The 26,105-nt window shown below is 36.9% G+C and overlaps 1 protein-coding gene across 2 annotated transcripts in view; it reads right to left on the reverse strand.

Moving 5' to 3' along the window:
• The window catches only part of PARP8 (poly(ADP-ribose) polymerase family member 8), a 169,082-nt gene that overhangs the window by 35,078 nt on the left and 107,899 nt on the right, over window positions 1-26,105 (reverse strand). For both annotated transcript variants that reach the window (XM_008521496.2, XM_008521497.2), the window contains exons 11-16: window positions 18,590-18,656; window positions 12,610-12,735; window positions 11,526-12,090; window positions 9,883-9,933; window positions 9,683-9,778; window positions 922-1,014 (exon numbers count right to left, since the gene is read on the reverse strand). In XM_008521496.2, coding sequence (XP_008519718.1) covers window positions 922-1,014; window positions 9,683-9,778; window positions 9,883-9,933; window positions 11,526-12,090; window positions 12,610-12,735; window positions 18,590-18,656 — 998 coding nt within the window. The remainder of the gene's footprint in view (window positions 1-921; window positions 1,015-9,682; window positions 9,779-9,882; window positions 9,934-11,525; window positions 12,091-12,609; window positions 12,736-18,589; window positions 18,657-26,105) is intronic.

Here is a 26,105-nt window from a genome sequence, read left to right on the forward strand (position 1 = left end):
TTTATATGGTTGGTCTAGCCTCCATTAATTAATATTTGCTTTTTTTGTAAGTTTTCTCTGATTTTTTTTCTTACAGAATTAGTAATTTAGTCAGTTTCCATGAATGAAAAAAAAAACCCCTGAAATTTTAATGAAATTGCATGAAGTAAATTTTGGCATATCTATAACTTAACTTTTCCTTCCAGAAACACGGAATGCTTCTCTACTTCCAAGTTGTTCCTTTTTTTCTTTTTATATTTTTCTTCCTATGTCATAAACACTGCTACTATAAAACTGAATGTTCCCTTTTTCTTATATGTTCTGCCCAGTATCTTCTCGCCTAAGTGTTAAAAATAAATTGGCTTCCATTTTATGGCACTATAACTTTACAAATAAATTTTACACAATGCATGTGCAAGGGTTTCAATATCTCAACTTCACCATCTAAGGAAGAACCACAATTATTTTTCAAACAATAGAAAGTTGGTTTAATTTCTCCCCTTGGCGATTGTAAAATGACAAAACACACATGAGATAAAGATAGCAAAATTTAGCTTCTACTTAAAAATATCAGGGGCTGGCCCCGTGGCCGAGTGGTTAAGTTCGCGCGCTCCGCTGCAGGCGGCCCAGTGTTTCGTTAGTTCGAATCCTGGGCGCGGACATGGCACTGCTCATCGGACCACGCTGAGGCAGCGTCCCACATGCCACAACTAGAAGAACCCACAACGAAGAATACACAACTATGTACCGGGGGGCTTTGGGGAGAAAAAGGAAAAAATAAAATCTTAAAAAAAAAAAAAAAATCAAATGTCAGCTTCCTTTTCAATCTAACAAAAAACTATCAAAAATTTGCCCAAAAGAATAGCAGAGTGAAGATAACTAGCAGATTAGATTAAATTTTTCAAACTAAAATAAGGAATAATTAGTATTATGTGTTACTACCTGAGCTCCAGTTGCTATTTCATCAGCAGCCTCATTCATTACTCCCAGGGTTTGAAAAGCAAATACACACAGCTCTCGTTCACACACAGTAGGCTACAAAAGAGAGGGGAATCAATTACAACATTTTTCCATCTCCCAATTCCTAAATCAAATTTATGACATTCCATTTAATAAGCAGAAAATGCAAAGTTTACAATGTTAAAAAGAAAGGAATCAATCACTTAATTAATAAAGATTAATTTCTCAACTCAGGTAACAGTGAATGATCATTTACTGATATAGAGTCACAAATATAAGAAATCCATTTCAGTGAGCTTTAGGCCCTTGCACTCGAAATGATTTAGCAATACATGAAAATATCCTTAAACTGGAAAATCCATCTCTCCTGATTAGTATACATTTGCAAATGAGACGTATTAAAAAAGAAGCCGATACCTAAGCTGGTGATATACTAAAAAATGAGATTAAGCCCACAAGTTGTTAAAACAAATATACAAAGGAGAATTCCACTTTTCCTAGTCATTTTCTTTGGAAGAAATAAGTATGTCTCTGCTTCCTTGCTACCCAGCTCTTAAAAGATTGGTTTTGTTGCAAAGACTTCTGACTTCAATAACCTCCTGAAGTCAACAGCACTGAAATATACACTCTGCAATTGCTTTGGAAGAGCTCTCATCTTTCAAATCTAATATAGTGTCATCTGTTTGATTTATCTTATCTCCTGAGTTACATTGCATTAGGTAGCTGATGAAGCCTAACACGATGCAATCCGTGGTGCCGCTGCCTAGCAGACAAAAGGCATTTGTTAGTGCCACTGCTCCTAGGCTCACTCAATCCAGAAGACAACTTGGTCTACTGCTTAACCAGCGGGGAAGTATGGCCTCATTCTGAACATCCTTTATGTTCGGAATGAGCCCACATGGTGGCTTTGTGGACACAAAGCATGACCAATCACAAAGATGTCTAGCTGACGTTCCCCAAAGAGAATGTAAGAAAAGAATGAACTGATATATTTCCATTGTCAGCCTTAAAAGTGCAGTTTGATTATATTTCAGAAACATCAAGAAAAACCACCTATGGGAGGAAATTAATTGGAGAAAGTTTTTCCTCCAGACTCAAGCTATACACACCGCTCTCTATATTTGGAAATATTAGGAGCAGACTGTTCAATTTCTACTACTTTTTGTTTTACTTGAGTGTTTAACCTTGTCTTAATCTTTTTCTATTTTTTTGTTTGTGTATCTACGTGCATACATTTCACTGAATTTTGTCCACTGATACTGAATTATTTCTTTTCTTCACTTTCCAGAGCATGGTATTGTCTGAAATCATAACAGTAACCATTTATTGCACCATTTATTGCAGATTTACTACAGTGTCAAACACAATATTGGTGCTTGGGTGCAGTGAAACTGTATACAAATAAGAATTCAACAAGATATACCTTGGCAATCACAAAGGGCCCTAGGAATTTACTGATGTCCCAGCTACCAAAAGTTCACTGAGGAAGTAAAGAGATGCAGAAGGTACTTTGTTTTTAATACTCTTGTCAAATAATCATATGTTTTTTTATGACTAAAACCCATCAGTCCTAAAGCTGAATAATAGATAAGGCTCATATAGTGTATATGAGTAAGGACTGGTTTTTACTTTTTCATTTGGACCTTGGACAATCGATTACTCTTACTTTGTGATCATCTAAATATGTATGTATGTATGTATGTATGTGTCTATATGTGTTCACACACACATTCCAGGAAATACAATAGAAAGTACCTTTTTGGTACCAAATTGTTGCTTTAAACAATGGAAATTAAAATGAAATAAAATACCTCACTACACTAGATTAGAAGGATATTTTTTAAAATTTTAATATTGGAAAAACTTCAAAGACTTAAGGAAAAATATGATAGACACAGTTATTCTTACACATATCTCTATCAGCATACTTCGTCCCCAATTCTAGGCATTCCTGTGACACCCTGACTTTGTCTCAAATGATTTTGACCAATTTCACCCAGACCTCCTATTCTTTGCCTTGGGTAATAAATGAGCAACATTTCATGCTTTCTTCTGCATTTCTGTTTCATCCCCCTCCCAGAGCCGTTTATAATCAAACCTCTAAATCTCTAAATCACATGGACTTGCCAAGTGACCCATTATTTTAAATAATAAACCTACATTCTTAATGATAAAGCTATGGTTTGATTACTTCATGGACATTTCTTTTCTTTTTTGCATCTATTTGGTTGAAAGGTGACCTTTTCTTCCATACTCAGATGTGTAAGGCTGACTTCTAAGAATATCCTATTATGGCAACTGTTTGAAGAAGGAAATCAGATACCCTAGGAAACTTGCATTTGAGGGAAAAAAAGAAATTTTTCTATCATTCTGAAAAATCAGAAGTATAAGTACACATTACATTCTTATAAAAATAATGTTATCTTCCCTCGTTTTTAAAATAGTAACTATAGAGATAGTAATACTGTGATTAATTAATGTATCATACTAACACCATACTAAATAAATACTAGTTAATTTCTTAAATAACAATTCTATATCTATCGCTCATTTTACTAGAAAGTTCAAGAGAGTGTTTACGATGTAAATCAGTTTAGTTATGAGATAAATGTACGCAAACTGATACATTTAGCTTCATTTTATTTGAGAGAAGTTCAAAATGTGAACACAAGGTGGCGCATTAAAAGAAAGTTCTCAAATCATATTGAGTAATCAAGATTAGATGTCTTAGCGCTCACAGAGAGGACATCCATCCTATTCAAGGGAGAGAAACCAAATCATTCTTCCTTAATGAAGCATAAGTAGTTATATTATGGATTAGAATTCTCCCACCTTGAGTCAACTCCTGTCGCCAACAAATTATGTTATTAATATTCTATTTACACAGAAAGCTCTAGTGTCAATTAGAAATAGAACATAGTCAAGAGCTATTACTGGATAAGTATAATGATGTGTTTTACTACACATACTTTAACACAAAGCATGCATGCCTAAATATAATCAAATGTGTACATTATTTACTAATTCATTTTTGAGTTTGCAATAAATCTATTAGTTTCAATTTGTAAAATATTACTTATTCTTAATGTCATAATACTATATTGCCCTCAAACAATTAGTCCTATAATTTAAACTGTAAAATCATGTCAAGTCCCTCTTACCATTATATATACATAATTTTTTGCAATATAATATTCATTATGCACCATTTAAAAACATGGGTAACTTTATATGTCTCTAAGGTAACATGATTTCAGAAGTTTTTAAGCTAAAATGAATACATTTTTTTGTTTTTTGGTTTTTGTTTTTTTTTTCAGAAAGATTAGCCCTGAGCTAACATCTCCCACCAATCCTCCTCTTTTTTGCTGAGGAAGACTGGCCCTGAGCTAACATCCATGCCCATCTTCTTCTACTTTACATGTGGGACGTCTGCCACAGCATGGCTTGACAAGTGGTGCCATGTCCGCACTCGGGATCCAAACTGGCGAACCCTGGGCCGCCAAAGCCGAACGTGCGAACTTAACCGCTGCACCACTGGGCCGGCCCCTAAAATGAACACATTTTCAATTTTATTTGAATCAAAGCAATTTAAATGTGAGCAGTAAAAATATGTTTCAAAAAACGGTTTTAAGCTCCAAAGAGTATTTTAGAAACTTACTGCATTTTAGAGACTTTGTGTTTTCAATGAATTTAAATTACTTCCTCCTGAAAATAGAAATGATACAACTCAGGAGAATCTAGCTCTGTATTTATATATAGCATGGTGTAGATGAATGGTGTTCAAACCTTTTTTGCCATAGCTTTTTTGTTCAAACAAAATATTTTATGTAAGCCCAATATAAAACAGATAAAAGTAGATATTGTTCCAGTTGGAGCACATGAGCAGAGTTCAGTTTTCCTATCTGTAAAACAAGGATAAAAATCACATCTAGCTCACCAGGTTGATAAGAGAATCAAGTGAGAAAGAAAACCAAGTGAGATAAGGTTTATCAACTCTCCTTGAGGTATAGAGAGCTGCTTAAATATTAACAATATTAGGTAACCTGGATAAGCTGTGTCTTCTACTTGTTTTAACCCAATGTATATGGAAAAATAAATGTTTCATAAAAATTTTCATTGAAGTGTATTATAAGTAGTATTTTTATTTTCATATCCATAGTTTATCAAAGCTCTTTAATTTATTGCTAAAATCGTTCTTGCAACAAAAGAAATGAGCGGAGTAAATACAAATTCATAATTTAAAAACTAGTGTTGAAAACATATGAGAATAATTAAGAAGATCTACGAGAAACACAAAACCTCCGAGCCTTTACTTCTCTGTATTTCTGATTTTATAGTCAATGGTCTGGGTGCTTTTCATGGTTTAGAAGAGAGACACATTCAGGGCCAGGAAAGAATTACCATCCATTTAGAAAGATGAGAATCTCAGAGATCACGACAGACCCACAATAAGATAGGGTGAGCCTCAGCACATAGGGATTCCTATTGTCTCTTACAACTAAAGCTGTTGTTTGAGCATTAAAACCAATTTCTACTCAATTTGGATGTCGAAAAACAAATCACATTTTTGAACTGAAAATTTTTTGGCATATATTTAGTTTAGCCTGTATTTCAGAACTTGAAATCTTAACTTCTGTGACTTCAGGGGCTGGAGAGGGGGAGAGAAAAGAACAGGATGTGCTCTTTCATCCGTTCTTCAGATATTAAAGTCAGAACTAAATACGAGAAGACCTACCTGTTTTGCTCTGAGAAGGTAAAATGGGACAGATCCAGGTTTCCCCACTTAAACTATGAGCAAATTATAACTGGGTATTGTTAATTTCACTCTGAAAATAACTTTTAGTTACAAACATTTGTCTAAGGTCCACAGCAAGGCTGAATACTCAAAACTATAGATTCTCAGGTTTCTCAGTTGGCTGTGCTTTAGTAGGACTGGGCATTGTTCTCAAGTGCCGATAGCAGAATCACACAGTAAGCAATCTGGGACACTTTCATATGGTAGAAGAGAATGAAATCGTAATCCTCGTAACAGATGTTGATGTGGGAAATGGGAAAGTCTATCAACCTGGGACACACAGAATGACTGCCAGTATCAATGACCAACTTCCAACTTTGTAGGAATAGTAATCCACCCAACCGTGTGGTTTTCTCCAACATTATTTATCAGCTCATATGCAGGGTTCAAAGAAGACATTTTCACTGATCCAAGATGAGGGGGTTTAAGGTGAATATAACAAAAAGACGAGGGCACTAGGAATTTAGAGGCTGATTAAAACAGTAGCAATTTTGGCAATAAATCCTTGTTTTGCAAAACCACTTGATGAAGACATCAACCTTTTAAAGCATCTCTAAAACAGTTTGCTTCACTAACACTCTAGTTGATTCCAAAATGTAGAGAAGCAATGATTTGGTTTTGGTTCGGCTTTTCTGTTGACAATCCAAACTGCACTGCCAGACTGAACAATCCTCCTGATGTTAACGTAAGTTTTATGCAGATTTAAAGCATTACATGTCAGGACTCACATCCGGTTGTGACATTTATAACCTCTGTAAACCAAAGAGAAAATTGGAGCATCATGGCATTTCTAAATAAAGTAAGCAGTTTAGTTCCCCATGTTGCAGAAAGGATAACATGCTTACCTAGACCTCTGAGTACACGTAGTGACTAAAATTCTAGAACTTTGGGGGAAGAGGGGTAAAAGGGGACTTATGTCATTTAAAAAACAATCAGCCTGGGGCCGACCCTATGGCCTAGTGGTTAAAGTTCCATGCACTCTGCTTCGGCGGCCTGGGTTCACAGGTTTGGACTCCAGATGCGGACCTACGTCACTTGTCAGCCATGATGTGGCAGTGACTCTCATACTAAATAGAGGAAGACTGGCACATATATTAGCTCAGGGCAAATCTTCCTCAGCAGAAAAACAAAAAAACAATCAGCCTAGAGAAAGAAACAGTTCAATTTTCCAAAGGGAAAGATCTAACAAATGTAATAAACATTAGGCATAGAATTCTATGGAAACCTGAGTTTTATCTAACCCATTCAATCACCAACTGGTTGTAACTTACCCTCTTTATATCTCCGGGATTTATTAGTTTGCAATGTGTCATGTGGGTTGAATAAATGGTCAATGAGTCGGTTTACTGATTTATACCCCATAAGAAATTACATCTGTAATATGTTTTTACATTACTATGAAAATAGCAGTAAAACATAATGCAGTGTAAATATAAGAGAGCTACAAAATATGAGTGTGCCCAACTGGGTGACATATATGTGTAACAGGATCAAGAGGCAGTTCTCTGTGTTTACCTCTCTTCCTTTGGACATGAGATGTGTCTTTGATTTTCATTTCCTAATCTGATTTCATATATCACTTATCTCACTATTTATGAAACCAAAGTAAGTTTTCTCATTTCCTTAGATTCCTGTCTGAATCACAGCAACATAAAAACTTCTGATAACTAGCTACATTTTTTTTTTTTAGAAAAATGTTATTTTCTCTCATTTACAAAAGCACTTCCACTTTTAGGAAGAGACAGCAACCTTCATTTGTGCAGAAGGATACAGATAAAGTACAAGAAAATTTGGAGTGAAGCACAGAGAATACTAATAGCAAGTATGACATTTCTATCACTTACTACAGGAACCAACTGCCAGCAATTAAACCACAAAGGGTGAACTCTAAACAACCTGTGTAGTAAATTTCCAGATATAAAAGAAGTCAGTTCAAGTACGTGAGTCAAGACTACCATCAAGAATAAGAACCACGGCCCTGGTACCATTTTGCCCAGGTTCAAATCCTGTCTCTACCTCTAACTAGCAGTGGGACACTGAACAAATTACTGGTTTCCTCATTTGTAAAGCTGGGATGATAATAATAATATCCAACGCATAGGGGTATTATGAGGATTAAATTACGTAATCCATGGAAAGCACTTTGAACACATGATCCCATAAAAAGCACTCAAGAAGCACTTGCTATCAATAACATTACCATTATCTTCTGCAGTGGAAATGGCATTGCCATGGATCAAGCAATAAACCACGATCAACAGGTGGACACTGAAAAGTACAACTAGACCTCCTAAATGGGATAAACTGAGATGATGAAAGAATTCTCTCTTTTCTCATTATAACTACGCATTTCCATGTATCAAATGGAAAGATGTGCAAATGGCCAATAAGCACTTGAAAAGGTGTTCAAAATCATTAGTCATTAGGGAAGTGCAAGTCAAAACCACAAAGAGATACCACCTCACACACACTAGGATGGCTATAATTGGGGGAAAAAAATGAGAATAACAAGTGTTGGTGAAGATGTGGAGAAACTGGAACCATCAGACATTACTGGTGGGAACATAAAACAGTGCAGCCACTGTCAAAAATAGTTTAGTAGTTCCTCAAAAAGTTAAATTGAGTTAACATACGTATGTCCCAGCAGTTCCATTAACTGGTGAATGGATAAACAAATGTTGTATATCGATGTAATGTAATTATTATTTCACCATAAAAGAGAATAAAGTACTGATACATGCTACATAGATAGACCCTGAAATCCTCATACTAAGTGAAAGAAGCAAAAACTAAAGGCCACATAATCCATGATTCCACTTATATGAAATGTCCAGAATAGGCAAATTCATAGAGACAGAAAACAGATCAGTGGTTGCCAGGGGACAAGGGGAGAGGAAAATTGCGAGTGACTGCTAACAGTTGTTGGGTTTCTTTTTTGGGTAATGGAAACATTCTGAAATTACCAGTGGTAATGGTTGCACAACATTGTGAATATACTAAAAACCACTAAATTATACACTAATAGTGAATTGTATGTTATATGAATTTTATCTCAATAAAAAATTGCAGAGCAAACTTTTGAAATGGGATAATTGTACCCCAAATGCACATATACACATTGATTCTTATTTCCATACTTCCTCAATAATGCCCCGAATCTGTCAGTGAGTTGGCATTTTTTGAAATCTTTATTCTGATTCTCCGTATGCTACTGTATACCTCTTCTAACCAGAATAAGGACTACCTTCTCTTCTCTATATTAAGCATCTAAAATTGTGTGGTTTTGGAGAAACACTGTTTGTAAGTTTACATATATACATCTATGTTTATATCTATCTTTCTATCCATCTATATCGTTATCAATATTGATAAAGATATAAGTGGATAGGGAGAGATATAGATAGATGGATGGAAAGAGAGATGATAGATAGGCACACATAAGAAATACAAGAAGAAATATTTTCTGAGGCCGGTCCCGTGGCTGAGTGGTTAAGTTCTCACGCTCTGCCTTGGTGGCCCAGGGTGTCGCTGGTTTAGATCCTGGGCGCGGACATGGCACTGCTCATCAGGCCATGTTGAGGTGGCGTCCCATGTAGCACAAGCAGAGGCACTCACAACTAGAATATACAACTATGTACCAGGGGGCTTTGGGGAGAAAGAAGAAAACAAAACAAAACAAAACAAAAAGACTGACAACAGATGTTACTGCAGGTGCCAAGCTTTAAAAAAAAAAAAAAAAAAGAATTATTTTCCTAATACAAAACTGCTTGCTTTTTCTCAGACTCCTTCAGAAATAGTGATTCACTTGTCAAAATCATACCACTTCGTGTATTACTTTGCTCACCAGAGAGTACTTACTGTAAATTCAGTTATTCGCTTATTTTTATATTCTAACACTTTTCACTTATAATGCTAAATCACACTGACATTCCACCAAGGAGAACTCACCCTGAGCATGGGGCCGTTCTGAAACACATGAGGCTCATCACAGACCACACAGTATTCGTTCAACACAGGGATCCGCTGCTCAGCAAACTCAATTGTCTGAATAAAACAAGAAAGAGAAATAATTAAGTCAAGCTCATAAATGACGTGAAAACCCACTAAAGGCTAAAATATTCTCCGATGGATGGAGTCGTGGCTCGTACCTGCACCAGGAAGCCGCGGTCACGTATTGGGATGCATTTGGCACCATTTGGCTACAAAAAGCAAAGTGAAAGAACAAAATAATTTTTTAATTGGGAAAATATACAAATTATAGCCTTTTACTTTGTGCAACACTGAATACAGATGTGATTTTCCTAAGATCACCTGTAATATGAATTAAGACACTGACTATGACACGGAGATTTGAGAATTTCTTCATTATAATACACTGTCTGTCATTATTACTGCAAACTTTGTCTAAACTAAATAGATAGTATTCTTTGTTTCTGATCTTCTAGTAGAAATGACTGGCATCTTTATGTGATCACAAAAACTCGTTTCTTCTATTACTCATTGTCAAATGCTCCCACCTCCCCATTTAGAGGATTCCAACCTTATTTTACAATCAGATAGAATTACTCCTCCAAGGACATATTAGACAGCTATTGAAAGGGGTACAACACTAAACTATTGTACTATGTTTAACCTTACAGGAGGACATTAAGACATTTTCTTTTACAGAATATTTCAGATTATCTTTCTTAGGTGAAACTTTCTACTATGTGACTCTTTGACATTATTTTCTATATTTTCTATATATTTTCTATATGTCCTTAATGCTTAGTTTTGATAAGAAATGGGCTGTTAGGGATGTCCACCTAAAATCATCAACATACTCACATTTTCTTCATGCAAATATAATTTTACAGTAAAATTCACAATTTAATTATAGAAATAAATCTATACAAGAGAAACACAACTTTCTGAAAACAGTATCTTCGTATTTTTTCAATTTCATCTATTGCTAGGTGTACCCATATTGATAGTTAAGAGCTAAATACATCCCTCCCCCAACACACACACACACCCTCAATTACTAAAAGCAAACTTTTTATCAATTACTTTATGTAATTAACATACATAAGATAGGCCTGTTTCTTTATCTGAAACCGGCTATAAAGCTGATCACTCTAGAGATAAATTTTGTGAAAGACTATCTCCCAATAAATACCACCCAAAGGACTTAAGTTTTTACATAGTCACCTCCTGGCCCCATAGCCCCCAGAAAACAGCTTCAGAATAAAGTGACTTCCGTTCTATAAAGCAGACACTAAGAACAGCTTTAAGTGAAGCTCTGGGATACAGCTGTAAATGTTGCTTTTCGGTACAAGTAACAAAGTCCACGAGCAAAGTTTTCCTCTTACATATAACAGGAAGGATATTACTCTTAATTATTAGACAAATTTTGTCCTCCATTACTTATGTGAGATAACTACAGAATAGGTAAACTTACCTAATAAATCATTAAAATGCTATGCTTGCTTAAAAGGATAGGCTTTATGAATCCAACTGAGTTCCTTCCATTATTAGTAGCATTCATTACCATGACAGGAATTTGGACTAGACCCCAAATCAATAGCTACATTTATTTTTTCAGAATCAAAATGAACATTCTGGTACCAGCCGCAAATGTCTGGTATGCAAAATAATATCCAAAAAGAAAAAAATTAGTAAATTAAAAAAAAAACCTTGCTCCTTTCCTCTATCAGATCTTCCAAAAAAAAAAAAAAAAAAAAAAAAAACCCCACCTCTGCTGCACCTTAGCCTAAACACTTAAGAACTCAAGATGAAAGTATATACGCACAGCAGGCTGGGAAGATGAAGATGAAGATGGTGTTAGGATTCCAATAAGCCCTGAGGTAAGAGAGAGCCTCCTGCCCTCTGCATTAGGTTCCTTGAAAGGCTCCGTTTTGGATGACTTGGGGGCACTGGAGTAAGACTTGCTGAGCAACTTGTGGTTTTTCAGTCCATACAATTCCTCCATTCTGAGATTACTGGAGTAAGACCTGCTTAACAGTTTGTGGGGCTTCAGGTTGGCGTTGTGCTCACAGCGCGGATCTCCAGAACAAGATCGAGTCAATAGTTTATGTGACTTGAGGCTGAGGCAGTCCTCTTGCTTGACAGTTGCCGAGCAGGGACGGGTCAAGAGTTTGTGTGACTTAATGGTCGTCACTGCCTGCTCAGCCCTGGGGTCGCTGGACAGGGAGCGACCAAAGGTCCTGTGTGACTTTGCGGTGCACACGTCATCGGTCTTGACCGTGCTGGAACAAGTCCTCCGCAGCAGCTTATGCGTTTTGGAGATTCCATCTTGCTCAGATTTCAGTTTGGATTTGCTTTTCCCACAACCAGGGGGAGGATAACTTGGCGACCTTCGAAATGGAACAACCATTAACACAGGGCAAATCATGAGTATAAGAGACCGTGCAGAACACTGGTCAGGTTCCGGTAACTCAACTCTGCTAGAATTACCACCTTATTCTAATGCAGCCTATCCAGCTAAAATCGAAATCAAAAGTGTGTACCTAATGGCCACAGGGGCTGAATTATCATTTTCCTGAAAAGCAAAAAAAGCTTATCAGATTTTTTCCCCTCCAACTTATCCCAGAGCCCTATATGGAACTCATTTTGCTAGGGAAAACTCCAAGTGATTTGAAAAGAAAGAAAGTAATTTTAGTAAATTTCACCCACGTTAAGGAAATAAAAACTCTAAACACAGAAATGAATATCTATGTTTTTGATGGACTGCATGTAACTTAGCCCGGTCTTTGAAGTCACAGAGAAAATAAACAGATGCCAAGGCTATAGACAGAATGCTCTGAACTAAATAACCGCGGAGCATCACACGCTCAGGATCCAGCAGGACAATGATGAAGTCGTCGGCGACCCACCTGCGCAACGTAGAAAATAGATGCAGGGGGGACTTCACCTTCTTCTCCGACAGCTTCTTACTGTGCAGGCAATTGGATTTTTCTTTGCTCTGTTTCCACTGCTGTGTAACAAATGTCTGCATGATTCTGTCAATCCAAAGGTAAGTCTGTTATCACAGTTGCAAAGTAATTTAACATAAGATTTCTGTATTTATTATGTAGAGAACGCAGTTATCAAAGGAAAACAAATGCAGAGTAATTAGTGAGATGGTAATTTAGAAATGTACCACATGTTTTCCTGTGTAGGAAAGCATCATTAAAAAACTTTTATGACTCTACTATGTTATAATTAATAATTAATTACTGTGATATATTAAAAATACATTTGATAGGAAAATTGAAGGAAGAATAAGGGTATAAAGAGATCTGTAAAGATTATAGAGACAGCCTTTAGGATCAACAACTTTGGCTGAAGTGGCAAAAAAAATTCTGCCTTTATTTGTTGGTGCCAGAAACACAGTTTGAAGAGTTTTCTATTACTAATTATGACTTTATATATTAAGATACAAGCAAAGTCAATTTCTTTTTACTTGGTTTGCTTCTGTATTTTTCTTCATGAAAAGAAAAACAAAATAAAACTGTAAAATGACAAGGAAAAATAAGCCAGGCAAAAGTGATTCTAGGGAGAAATATCAAGTCAGCAAATTTTATCTTTAGCACAGCCCACTGATCTTTAAATATGACGGTTTTTTTAATTTGGATTTCTCTTAAAAATGTTTAGTTACTATCATAAGGCCAGAATTTGATAACTCGTGATCTCAGTATTTTCTAAGTCAGGATCACTGCATCATTGATTTGTGGCAAAGAATTCTGGAATGTCAATTGTGGACTCAGATACACCATTGCTTCCAATGCCTTCCCCGTATTTCATCTTTCAAGCAACAATGGAAGAGGGTTTCACAGGGCTGATTTGAAGTAGATGGGAAATTTTACCATTAAACATTGTGTGTGCAATAAATTAAATATTTGGACTTCCTTTCAAACGTCAATTCAGCATTGCCTGTTTTGCATGCTCTTCTCAGTTCTTTGTAACACAGACTGCTTTGGGGACAGGAAATTGGTACCAATATTTGTTTATCATTTACAATAGACCAGGGAATAAAAGAGGAACTTCATATACAGATTTTTTTTTTCTTTCATTCTTAGGACACCCCCCAGAAGGTAGCTATTAGTCCACACATTTCACAAATAAGGTAAGGAAATGAAATCTGCCCAAGTTAGCCAAGATAATAAGTGGCAGAGCTATAATATCTATATTATCAAACACGGATTGACATGTGTTAACATATCTTATTCAAAAGGGACAAGTGCGACTCTTAGCACTAGGCCAACATTAATTTCTCAGTACCTTTCAGGTCGTCCCAAATTAACACAAATCGCCAGAAAAGTATATCACTCAGACTTACTACCCCAACCTCTGTCTGCTAGTTTAGATGAATTCAGAAGAAAGAGTCACATATAGCACTATTTTGGGTCTTTTTGGCTGTCTTAGAGGTAGTGAGGGAGAGGGGTAAAACTGCAATCAATGATGCCCGTTTCCAACTCACAGAAATTCATCTTAGAGCTCAAGACAAAGGAAAATTTTTATTATACACTCAATTTTTGAAGATTTCCTTCACCCAAGATTGCACCAAGATTTAAATGTAATAGTAATTTTAGCGTCGTCATTTTTCCCTATACCTAGCCTGAAATCCCCAGTAACACCACCGTCTGTACCAAAGAGATTCAGGTCCTTTTCTTCCTATGAAAAATTGCTATTTCTGTGTACCATTCCCTAAGAAACCCATCAAGTGCCTGCCTAATCTTGATAGGACAACTGAAACAAAAAAGTAACAAGTCAAAATGGTGAAAATTGTTCCCACTTTCATATTATATCAGCATTCTAAAATGGGACTTCAGTATCTAGAACAAGTAATTCTTAAACTTGGATACCCAGATCCCTAAATGCTGTTGGATTCAAAAGGGTAGGAGTTAACTGGTTCCTTTAAGAAATTTAATTTCTTGGGTTTAATTTCAATGGTAATCTGACATATACTTATGAGCACATTGGCGTAACAACCACGTCCTCACAACAGAGAGCCACCAAGAGAATTCAGTACTCATACTGCTGTTTGCATTTACTATTGTGCCGGCGCCAAGAACTACTACAACTGCTCTTGGCTGACGATAAAAGAAGAGGAAAAGACTTCAAGGTAAATTAGACATTCGCATCTAGTGAAGACCAGATGATGTCATCTAGTGAAGACCAGATGATGTCACAGTTACATGAACAAAGGTTCAAAGGTTGTTCAAAGAGAGAAAAGGGAGTACATGTGGGTAACATTACGATTTTCTTCAGGCTTATTTCAAAAGAACTACGACCTGGGGGAGCCAGTATTATATTCAAAATGGTGGTGAAACAGTGCCAATAAAATAATATCATCCTTCAATTTAAATTCATGTATTAACTTGGAATTTGAGTATTTTGCTTTGATTTGCACTTAAGTTGTAAATTGAACTTCGTTTCATAAACGCAAACTCTACATATGAAGAATTTAGATCTAATTTTGTCTATACGAATTTAAGGCAATACCGGAGATTTGCAATATTTTTTCCCCTTTTAAAAACAACTTAAGTTTGATCAACGCAGATTCAGCATAAAGTCATACACAGTTTCAGCTTATTTCCATGGTCTGTGATACGCTTAGCCCTTGAATGACAGATACTCGACATGAAGCTGATCACTACACTACATCTGTTTCAGGTCAGTATTTTTCTTTCTGGCTCTTTTAATGACTTCACATTTTCCCAATATTCATTCAGTGCCAAACATTTATTCCAAGTCTTATATAAGGCAAAGGGATATCTAGGACTATATGAGAGGCAGATTAGTGGATGTGTCCAAAGTATCGATCTGGAGTCAGACTCTGACTCTACCACTTGCTCACTGTGTGGCCTTAGGCCAGCTGCTTAATCGCTCTGAACCTCAGTTTCATCATTGAGGAAACGTGGATGTAACAGCACCTGCTTCATAGGGCTGTAAAGATCAAGGGAGTTAATAAATGTAAAGTGCTTAGACGACAGCTTGAGATATAATAAGCACCACATAAGCATAAGCATTTGCTGCTGCTGCTGCTAAGACTCTGTCTTGTTTCCAGAAACACATCAGATAAAGAATCACAGAAAAAGTTTAATGAGTGTTTCTTATTTGCTGAAACAAACCTGAGCAATAACAAAAGGCCTAGATTCTAAATCTGCCTTCCTGACTTGCTGTTTGTTTCTGGAAAATAATCTCTTCACATTTCAGTTTCCTCTTACGATTTATTGTGAGGATGAGATCAGATTTTTAAAATCATATAATTTTAGACCAGAAGGGACCTTAAGGATCACAGCCAAACTCAGTTATCTCTAATTAAGGAAACTTAAACATATGTCTATAATTAGACTAAAATTTATCAAGGATTATAAAAAAAATTTCAAGTCTATATCACCAAACTTTCCATATAACTAAAATTTATCCGTAGAGTAAATGACTTTTAAAAACTATTAATCATTTAGATTGAAATATTAATAAAATAACATTACTAATTCTACAAGGTGATTAAACAGTGAATGTAGTACACAGCTTTCCTTAATTTCTCAGGGTTGGAATTATACACATCATTCCTTTTTCTGAGCCCAAATGATGTACTCAGAAGCCATTAAGGGTAGGAAGCTATTTATTCCTAGACTTCTGTGCTTTTATAATTCTCGTCCTGCTTGGATCAACCTCACTTCACTTAAAAAAAACAAGTTCTTAAGTGGCTTACAAAAGTACATAAAGCAGAACTATAGACTGGGTGATTATGACGGGTCAATGCAGGTTCATTAGTTGTAACGAAGGTGCCCCTCTAGTGGGGGATGTTGATAATGGGGGAGGCTACACATGCGTGGGGGCAGGGCGGTATAGACGAAGTCTCCGTACCTTCCTCTCAATTTTACTGTAAACCGAAAACTGCTCTAAAAAAAATAAAGCCATTAAATGCAAAAATTTTAAAAAACAACAGAGAAAACTGGATGAGGGGAAAAATCACAGGAGAAAAAAAATAGACGTGGCCAAAAAAAGATACCCAACGTCGATGACATAACATAAAGGCAGGCTCCATGTGTAGCTCCAAGACCTGTAAGAAACTGGCTCAACACCAAAAACAAAATCCGACTGAAAACACAAAACCAACTGCACTGGAAAAGCACACTCAATCCTAGTACAGAAAACTGAGTAAATTTCTCTTATGCGTCCGTATAAAGAAAACACTGCATAAGATAAGGTGCTAAACATATGTTGTAAGTTGAATTTAGTTGTAGAGATACAGAATTCTAAATATTAAGGGTTTATTATCTAATTTTTATGCATACATATTTAAACCCAACACTGAGGATTTGCCAGAATTTTCTTTTCAAATGGGATCCACACATAACTCACATTTGAACAATGCTGCCTCATGTAAAGTCATAAAAACTTAAGACAGTTCTAGAGCTCTGTGGAATGTACAACCCTTGATACCACACAGGAAACTTCCTACTACATCTATAACCTCAGGCCAAATAACCACGATAAGTTCTCTATTTTGTAAATGAAATAAAAAGTTTCAAAGTATTTTCTCTTAGAGGATTGCTCAATAAAGGCTAATGTATGATGCCCAAAGAAATTTCATTAAAATAAGGGTGAACATGTGGACTGCATCCTTATGGAGGACTCAAACCATGTGTTTCAGTATATATTTATCTAATGATTTCTCTCGATAAATTTAAATTGAAGTAAAATCTGCATCTTCAGAAGAATAAACAATCCTTCATAAATTCTCCATAAATATAAATTCTTAAAGCTGATATTTTAATAAACATAGGGTTTATTACATTTATATTTTGACTCTGACTGAGGTGAAGTCAGTTCAACTGGGGTGATTTTATGTTTATAAAAGATAAATTGAATCGTGTTAGTCAAGGTCCAATCAGGAAATAAAGGGTTTATTTACAAAAGGAATGTTCCAAAGGTGTGGGTATGGGAACAAGGGGTAGTGCAGTAGCCCAGGGCCAATGGCTGCTAAACTGTTACCACCTCTAGGCCCCAAGGAACAAGCAGAGGGGAGCATTAACAGAACCCAGTAAGAGTGACAGTCACGCAAAGCCTGCAGTCTGGAGCTGAACAGAGAGCACCAGTTGAAGGACTTGTCAGCTCAAGATGACCTTACAGGGAAGAACCAAAAGCAACAAATACTCTCATCTCATACTGGTTCCTCCTCTGGTGGTCAATGTGAGAGGGAAGGTTGTGGATCTGGGGGCACAAATAGAAGGAAGCTGGCCCAGTCTGAAAGTGAGCTCTGCCAACGGAATCATGGCCGCAGCTCTCAGCATCAGATGCTAATTCCTCTCCTGAAGTGCTTGCTTGAAAAAGCTCTTATTGATAAACAAACACACGGACAAAGAGAACAGACTAGTGTTTTACCAGGGGAAAGCAGGGTAGGGGGTGGGCGCAAAGGGTGAAGTGGTGCCCCTGTAATATGACTGACAAATAATAATGTACAACCGAAATTTCACAAGGTTGTAAACTATCATAACCTCAATTTAAAAAAAAAAATCTCTTATTGGGGGCTGGCCCGGTGGCGCAGCAGTTAAGTGCACACATTCCGCTTCTTGGCGGCCCAGAGTTCCCCGGTTTGGATCCTGGGTGCGGATGTGGCACCGCTTGGCAAAAGACATCCTGTGGTAGGCATCCCACATATAAAGTAGAGGAAGATGGGCACGGATGTTAGCTCAGGGCCAGTCTTCCTCAGCAAAAAAGAGGAGGACTGGCAGTAGTTAGCTCAGGGCTAATCTTCCTCCAAAAAAAAAAAAAAACCAACCTCTTATTGTGGAAAAAGAGCAAAATGAGAACTCAGTTCTCTTCAACAGAAGTTTCTTTTTTATCCTTCGGAAAGCTTACTTTTTCAGCTGATGTCCCAATCCAAAGCGCTCTTTTGTGGAAATCTGAAAGACATCAACAGTGGGCACTGCAAAGGAAAAAAAGAAATCAGTCAAAATGTTGAGGCGAAACTCAACCATCAGCCAGGAAAAACCTGCAAAGTAATGTATATAACTATATAACTATGTAACTCTCTGTATCATATTTATATAATATATATTACATAATATACACACACATTTAAAAATAGTGTACACATAGGGCTATACGCCACCATTTATGCTTTATATATATAGATTTTGGAGATCATTCTTGGTCATTATATATTATATACTAATGTATAATGTGTTAGTGCTGTTGAGTCGATTCTGATTCCTAGCGACCCTGTGGACAGCAGAGCGGAACCTTGCCCAGTCTTTTTGTGTCATCATCTCACTTTCTTCACTATATCCGACAATGCTCCACTGCTATTCACAGGGTCTTCATGGCCAATTTTTTTGGAAGTGAGTGGCCAGGTCCTGCTTCCTAGTCTGTCTTAGTCTGGAAGCTCTGCTGAAACCTGTCCACCATGGGTGACCCTGCCGGTATTTGAAATACTGGTGGTAGAACTTTCAGCATCACCGCCACACACAGCTGCCACAGTATGACAATTGACAGAAGAGTGGTATGGTTCCCTGACCTGGAAACTAACCTGAGCTGCAGCAGTGAAAGCACCGAATCTTAACCATTAGACCACCAAGGCTGGCTAATGTATAATATATGCAAGCGTAAAGGTATATATGTACAATGACAAAGAATGATCTCCAAAGAATATATACTGTGTAAATAGCAATGCATAAGGGAAATGCAAATCAAAACTACAATGAGATATCACCTCACTCTGGTCAGAATGGCTATAATTAACAAGACAGGAAATAACAAATGTTGGAGAGGATGTGGAGAGAAGGGAAGCCTCATATACTGCTGGTGGGAGTGTAAACTGATGCAGCCACTATGGAAAACAGTATGGAGTTTCCTCAGAAAACTAAGAATAGATCTACTATATGATCCAGCTATTTCACTGCTGGGTGGAACTTGAAAACACTAACCCAAAGAACTTGAAAACACTATTGCATAAAGATACATGCACCCCGATGTTCATTGAAGCCTTATGCACAATAGCCAAGACTTGGAAGCAACCTAGGTGCCCATCAAGGGACGAATGAATAAAGAAGATGTCGTATGTATACACAACGAAATACTACTCAGCCATAAGAAACAATGAAATCTGGTCATTTGTGACAACGTGGATGGACCCTAAGGGTATTAAGTGAAATAAGTCAGAGGGAGAAAGTCCAGTACCATATGCTCTCACTCATAAGTAGAAGATTAAAAACAATGACAAACAAACACATAGCAACGGAGAATGGATCAGTGGATACCATAGGGCAAGGGGGGAAGGAGGAGGGCGAAAGGGATGATTAGGCTCACACATGTAAGTGATGGATTGTAATTAGTTTCTAGGTGGTGAACATGATGTAATCTACACAGAATTTGAAATATATTACAAAATACATCTGAAAGCTATATAATGTTATAATCCAACGTTACTGCAATAAAAAATAAATAACTAAATAAATAAAAATAAATAAATAAATGGCAATGCATAGGACAGTTTGCACATTATTCTTTAGGTGAAAGAGAGACATGTTTGCACTTACATACATCTTTTTTTTTAGAACAATGCACGATGAGAGCAAGGCACAGGAGACTTACTTTTCACTGCACATCCTATCATATGCTCCATATTTTTACCATAAGCTAATAATTATGATGTTTAAGAAACTGATAATCTCTCAGAAAAGTCACTCACCATTCATTACTCACTAGTTTTAAAGAGTATGTGAGTGCCCACTGTGCCTTCACTATAGACAGAGTAGCAAAACACACAGATATCCCTGCCCCATGAAGGCTTCCGTCCAGTGCGGGGAGAGACAGACAAACAAAGATAAGAAAATAGACAGCATGTCACATGGTCATAGAGGCCCTGGAGAAAAGTAAAGAACGGAACGGTGTGGGGGCTGAAGGTTATGTGGGCATAGATTTCAACGTTAGGTAGCATGGTAGGAAGAAAAGTGTCTCAGCCAGGGGAACATCAGGGCACTGATCCTGAGGTAGAAAGTGCTGCAACATGCTAGGAACAGCAAGGAGACGCATGGAGCTGGAGAGAACAATGTACCGCGTTAAGAGACGAGATCAGAGAAGGCCCGTGGGTGTGGCAGTGTGGGATCTCTGTAACGAGTAGGGTCAAGAAGTAGGAAAATCAGGCAGGAATTTACTACAGTAATTGAGGCAAGAGTATAGCGGCTTGGATCACTGAAGGTGGTGAACATTCTGGATTCGTACTTTCTGGGAGAGCAGACAGTTTTCGCTGATGGACTGGATTTGAAGTATCAGACAAAGAGGGGAGCCAAAGATGAATCAAAGGATTCAGGCCCGAGCAACGAGAAGGTTAAAACTTACTGATTCCTGGTATGTGAAAGACGCAGGAGGAACAGGTTTGGAGCAGTGGCGAAGATGGGCAACTTGACTTTGGATACTTTAAATCTGAGATGCTTATTCGTCACTCAAGTGGGAAAGTTAAGTAGGCAACTAGATAGAGAAATCCAGCATTTCTGCATTCAGATGAGAAGAATGTGCTAAAAATATAAATTTGGAATAGCCAGAATATATGCATATTTAAAGGCATGAAGCTGGATGAGAAACCACTGAGTGCAGAGGAGGAGAGAGGTCTAAGGATTAAGCCTGAGCCCTCCAGCATCTAGAGGTTCAGCAAAAAAGGCTAAGGAAGAATGGCTAGGAGTAATGGAAGATTCCAGAATGCTGCTGATTTAGACAAACATTCACAAAAGTTTTTCAAGGAGGGTGTAACAACTGTTACTAAATGCTGCTAAGTCAATTCAGATGAGGACTCAAGATTAGTCAAGAGGTTATTAAGCAACATTGAAGTCACTGGTGACACTGAGAAGAGCAGTGTTCGTGAAACGATGTCCAAAATCTGTCTAGGGTGTATTCAAGAGATAAAAGACAAAGGAAAATGAAGTAAGAAACAATTCTAGTAGAAACAATTCTAATCAAAAAACTTAGTCACAGGAAGCAGAGTATTAAGAGTATTAGGGTACTAACTAAAGAGCAATTTGAGGTCAAGAGGGGTCTATTTTAAACATGATGGAAATATTTGTTTGCTGGTGGGAATCTTCTAGATGGTGGGAATCTTCTAGAAGACAGAGAGACATGAACAGTAGAAGAAGGAAAAGGAGAATTGCTGGAGTGGTGTCTTAATTAAGTGAAAGGGGATGGAAGCTAGTGTGCAAATGAAAGGATAACATTAAACAGGAGCACAGATAGCTCCACTCATTCAGTTGGGATAACAGATAATTACAGCAAAGACTGTCTGTTAAAAGGGCATTTTCAGACCACACATGCTGCACATTGTAAACCAAACTGGTATCCCCAACTGCCTCACTCCCTGTGTTGGCCATTACTCCAGGATAAAAACACTCCACCGATCAAAGAAAACTGGGGTTAATATCACCAATCAGTTCCTTTCCTAAAAAAATCCTAATCCTTACACAGAGAGTGAGGAATAGAGTGGCCATCACTCCAGTCCCACCTGTCCCAGACCAGGGCTATGGAAATTCAAAAGTGAATAAAAAATCCCAACTTCTTGAAAACTCAGTGGAATTATTTTTTAAAGACAAAGATGACAAAATTAGACCACACTGTGCTTTCTCTAAGAAGATTTGAGAAGAGACAATCTCTTTACAGGCAGACGGAAAAAGTGACTGGGAAGATGGAGGCAGAGAAACAAAAGGCATCTGGCTAAAAAAAAATGTAGAAAAATCCAAAAGGTACTAGAAGAACTGAAATCTCCACTAGAGGAAATGGCATAAGATACACAGAAAGAGAAAGAGAAGAGAAGAGAAGAGATATAATATACACTAATGTTTATCCAGAATATATAAATTATTCCTAGAAATTATTAACACAAAGACCAAAACTTAATCATATCATGAACAACTAGGAAATAAATGTCAATATTTTATCAAAATGATAAATTTTCTAGGAAAATATAAGTTACAAACATTGACTCAATTAGTAGTATAACATCTGAAGGACCAAAAATTTTGGATTATACTGAAAGAAATACGGTGATGCTACTTCCAAAAGTGTTGCATCATTCAAGTGATAAAACTCATACTATTATTAAAATTAATGAAATTAATTATTAGAATTAATTGTATTTAATGTATTCACATAAGACATTAAAAACCAGTGAAATTGGGTGTGGAGTGTAGAAGGACCCTGTACTACCTTTGCAATTTTTCTGTAAATCTAAAAATGCTTCAGATTCATTTTTTAACGTTTTAAAAATCAATAGCTTTCTGGCAACCAATAATAATCAGTTAGAAAATAAACTGAAGCATAAAAGTCCCATTAAGCAAACAAGTAATAAACAACTACTCAGGAATAAATTTAGCTAAAATTAGTGACCTAAGGCAAAAATGCAAAAACAAAAAACACAGAACTGCACTGAAAAATAAAAGTAAAAACTACAAACAAATGTTCCTTTATAGGAAAAGTAAATATTATAGAAATGCTTATTCTTCCTGTATTTACTTAAAAGTTTACCTCAAACAACCAAATTCCCCACAAGGTCCATTTCTGGAGGCAAGAGAATGAGACAGAACTGGACAGAATACACTCATAAAATATTTTCATGTTTTAGAAAAAGTGAAAGTTTTTCAATTTTTCCTCATTTCTCATACCATTTAGGTTGGAAAGGCAATAAGTGAGGGCTGCTCAAGATATGCGGAAATTCTTTTAACACCCTGATCATGTAAACATAGAGGTACCAATAACAAGATAATTTGCACAGAAAAATGTTTTTAGTAATGTTGTTTATCACTTTAAACTAAAAAAGGAGCCCTGTTCTTGAGATAAAAACCTAGACTTATATATCAGCAATTCTGAAAAAAATATATAGTATCATAAGAATTATGACAATGATGTCCTTTTTTTTTCCTTTTGGTGAGGAAGATCGGCCCTGAACCAACATCTGTCGCCAATCCTCCTCTTCTTGCTTGAGGAAGATGGTCCCTGAGCTAACAGCTGTGTCAATCCTCCTCTATTTTTTGTATGTGGGACACTGCCACAGCATGGCCCAACGAATGGTGTGTAGGTCCACATCCAGAATCCGAACTTGCGAACCCCGGGCTGCCAAAGCGAAGCATGCGAACCCAATCACTATGCCACCAGGCTGGCTCCATCGTGTCTTTTCATTTAAAGTATATTTCTCATGTATAAGGAAAATAATTCTTATCTTTAATTTCAAAGTGAACAAGGAGGTGTATTTCCTCAATTCTTATCATTCCTGTTCACTCACAGATATACTGTCAGATTAGCCCTAGCGAAATATTACAGTTTGAATAAGTATTATTCATACATTTCCAAAATCTAGGAATAAATGCTTTTCAAAAAGAACTGTTAACTAGGTCAGTCTAAACCTTGGATTAGTCATACATTTTTTGCAAGTTCATTTTACTATAAATGCTGATATCTTCAAAGACATATTGCAAAAGAGTCTTCGGGAAACATTTTCTCACCTTTTTGTTTGCAATGATCCAAATCATAAACTAGGATAAAACCTAATTACTTTTTCTGGAATAATAAATTATATGTTCCTTTTTAGTATCACTGTTTGTAGTTCTAATCATATATTTCACATTACTGCCCATTTTAAATTATATTTTTTCCCTCAAATTTTCTCTAAAAAAAGAATAACATTTTGGGAAGTTTATTAGGAAGATGGCAATGTGAGTAAATAGTCTCGAACAAGCCCCATCATAAACAGTGCATCACAAAAACAGGAGAGAACCAGCAAAAGGACCAGAAACTTGGAATAATGCCATCTGCATGTGCAAAACTTCCAGTGAATTTTGCTACAAATAGAACAGATGGAATCAATCTTAAGGGGCCCTAAGGGCTGGCTCAAAACTCCCCATTCTGTGAAAGAGGAGGAAGCTAAAGGCAGACCACCACTAACACATCTCCAATAAAGGGGCAGATGAACGATGATGCAGGGTGCCCCAGGGCAGTTTCCTAAATGGGTGGACTGGCAGGGCTTCCTCTCGAACAGATGCTGACCTCCTCCTTACCCCCACCCACCAACTTAGGTCAAGTTCTTAAGCAGACCCTGAGTGAAGATCTGGGGGCAAACAATTTACTATGGAAACGCTCCTCGGAGAAACAAATAAGGGACAGGAGGAGGGGAGGAAGGTGGGGTACAAATTCAGGTGGAGTCCCGGCTTCAGCTGGGTCCTGTGGGTAACACTGGAGTACAAATTACACCACAAAGTTTGTCCAGCCGGAGGCAAAGGAGCTGGGCCACCGTACTCCCACATCAGTCACATCAAAGGGGTAGGGTGGAGGTGAAGAACTCCTGAGAACCTACCTGCTCTTCCCAGGAAAGAGAAAGCTGTAATGTGCCAAATGTCTAAGCTCTAATGTCCCTGTGTGAGCCGTTAGCAGCAGAAGCTGGGGGAGGGGAGTCAGAGCCGGTGAGAGGGGTCCAAGGGGATGGGGGTGCAGCACCAACAGAGTTCACAGCCCCCTCCCCTCGGCTGTCAGATCTTAGAACTAATGTATCTAGAGTGGAGTAAATGTGGAATTCTCTTTCTTCCCTCCTAGCGGAAGAAATTATACACAAATCACACTAATTTCTGAAAGAAGTGCATTTCAACTCCTACTTAAATATAATACTGAAGAAAACAAAACTCCATATATAGAAATAAAATTACAAATCTTGGACAATTACTGATTGATGTGCTTAACAAAATTCAAAATGATACTGCAGAAATAAAATGAAAGCAATTGATGATAAGGAAGCAATGATATGGAATCCGTAAAGATTGTACTCAAGCTAAAAAAAGAGGGGAACATTAAATCAAAGACTGATCGTAAAACAAATTCACTTAATGGAGCAGAAAACAAATTGGAAAAAACTTATAAACTACTCAGAAGTGATGAATGAAAGTCTGAGAGAAATAATAAATAACATGGAGGATAAGGGTGTCTCCTCCAATCTACACATACTGGGGCAAGCAGATAAAGAAGGGACAATAAAAGAAACACATAAAACTTTCTGGAGGTGAATTAAGACTTCAGTATCCCAATCAAAAATAAACGTATAAAAGAGAATATCAAGGAGCAGAACACATAACCAAACACAAATCAAAACAGATCTCTTACAAATGAACACAATCAAAACACTTCAGACACAAACTAGCAGAAATTTCTAAAGCATTTTTGCATTTTTGGGGGGAACTACTATGACCCCACAAATTTATACTTGGTCAGGTTTGTCTTAATCACAAAACAAAAAGTCATTCTCAGATGTGAAAACATAAAGTACAACCCTCATATTTTCTTGGTTTACAAACGATTTAATATGTAAATCAACCAACAGAGATGAAAAAAATTAAATTAAAATTAAATT

Source organism: Equus przewalskii, chromosome 20 (genome assembly GCF_037783145.1).
Source record: "Equus przewalskii isolate Varuska chromosome 20, EquPr2, whole genome shotgun sequence".
Classification (NCBI taxonomy): Eukaryota; Metazoa; Chordata; class Mammalia; order Perissodactyla; family Equidae; genus Equus; species Equus przewalskii.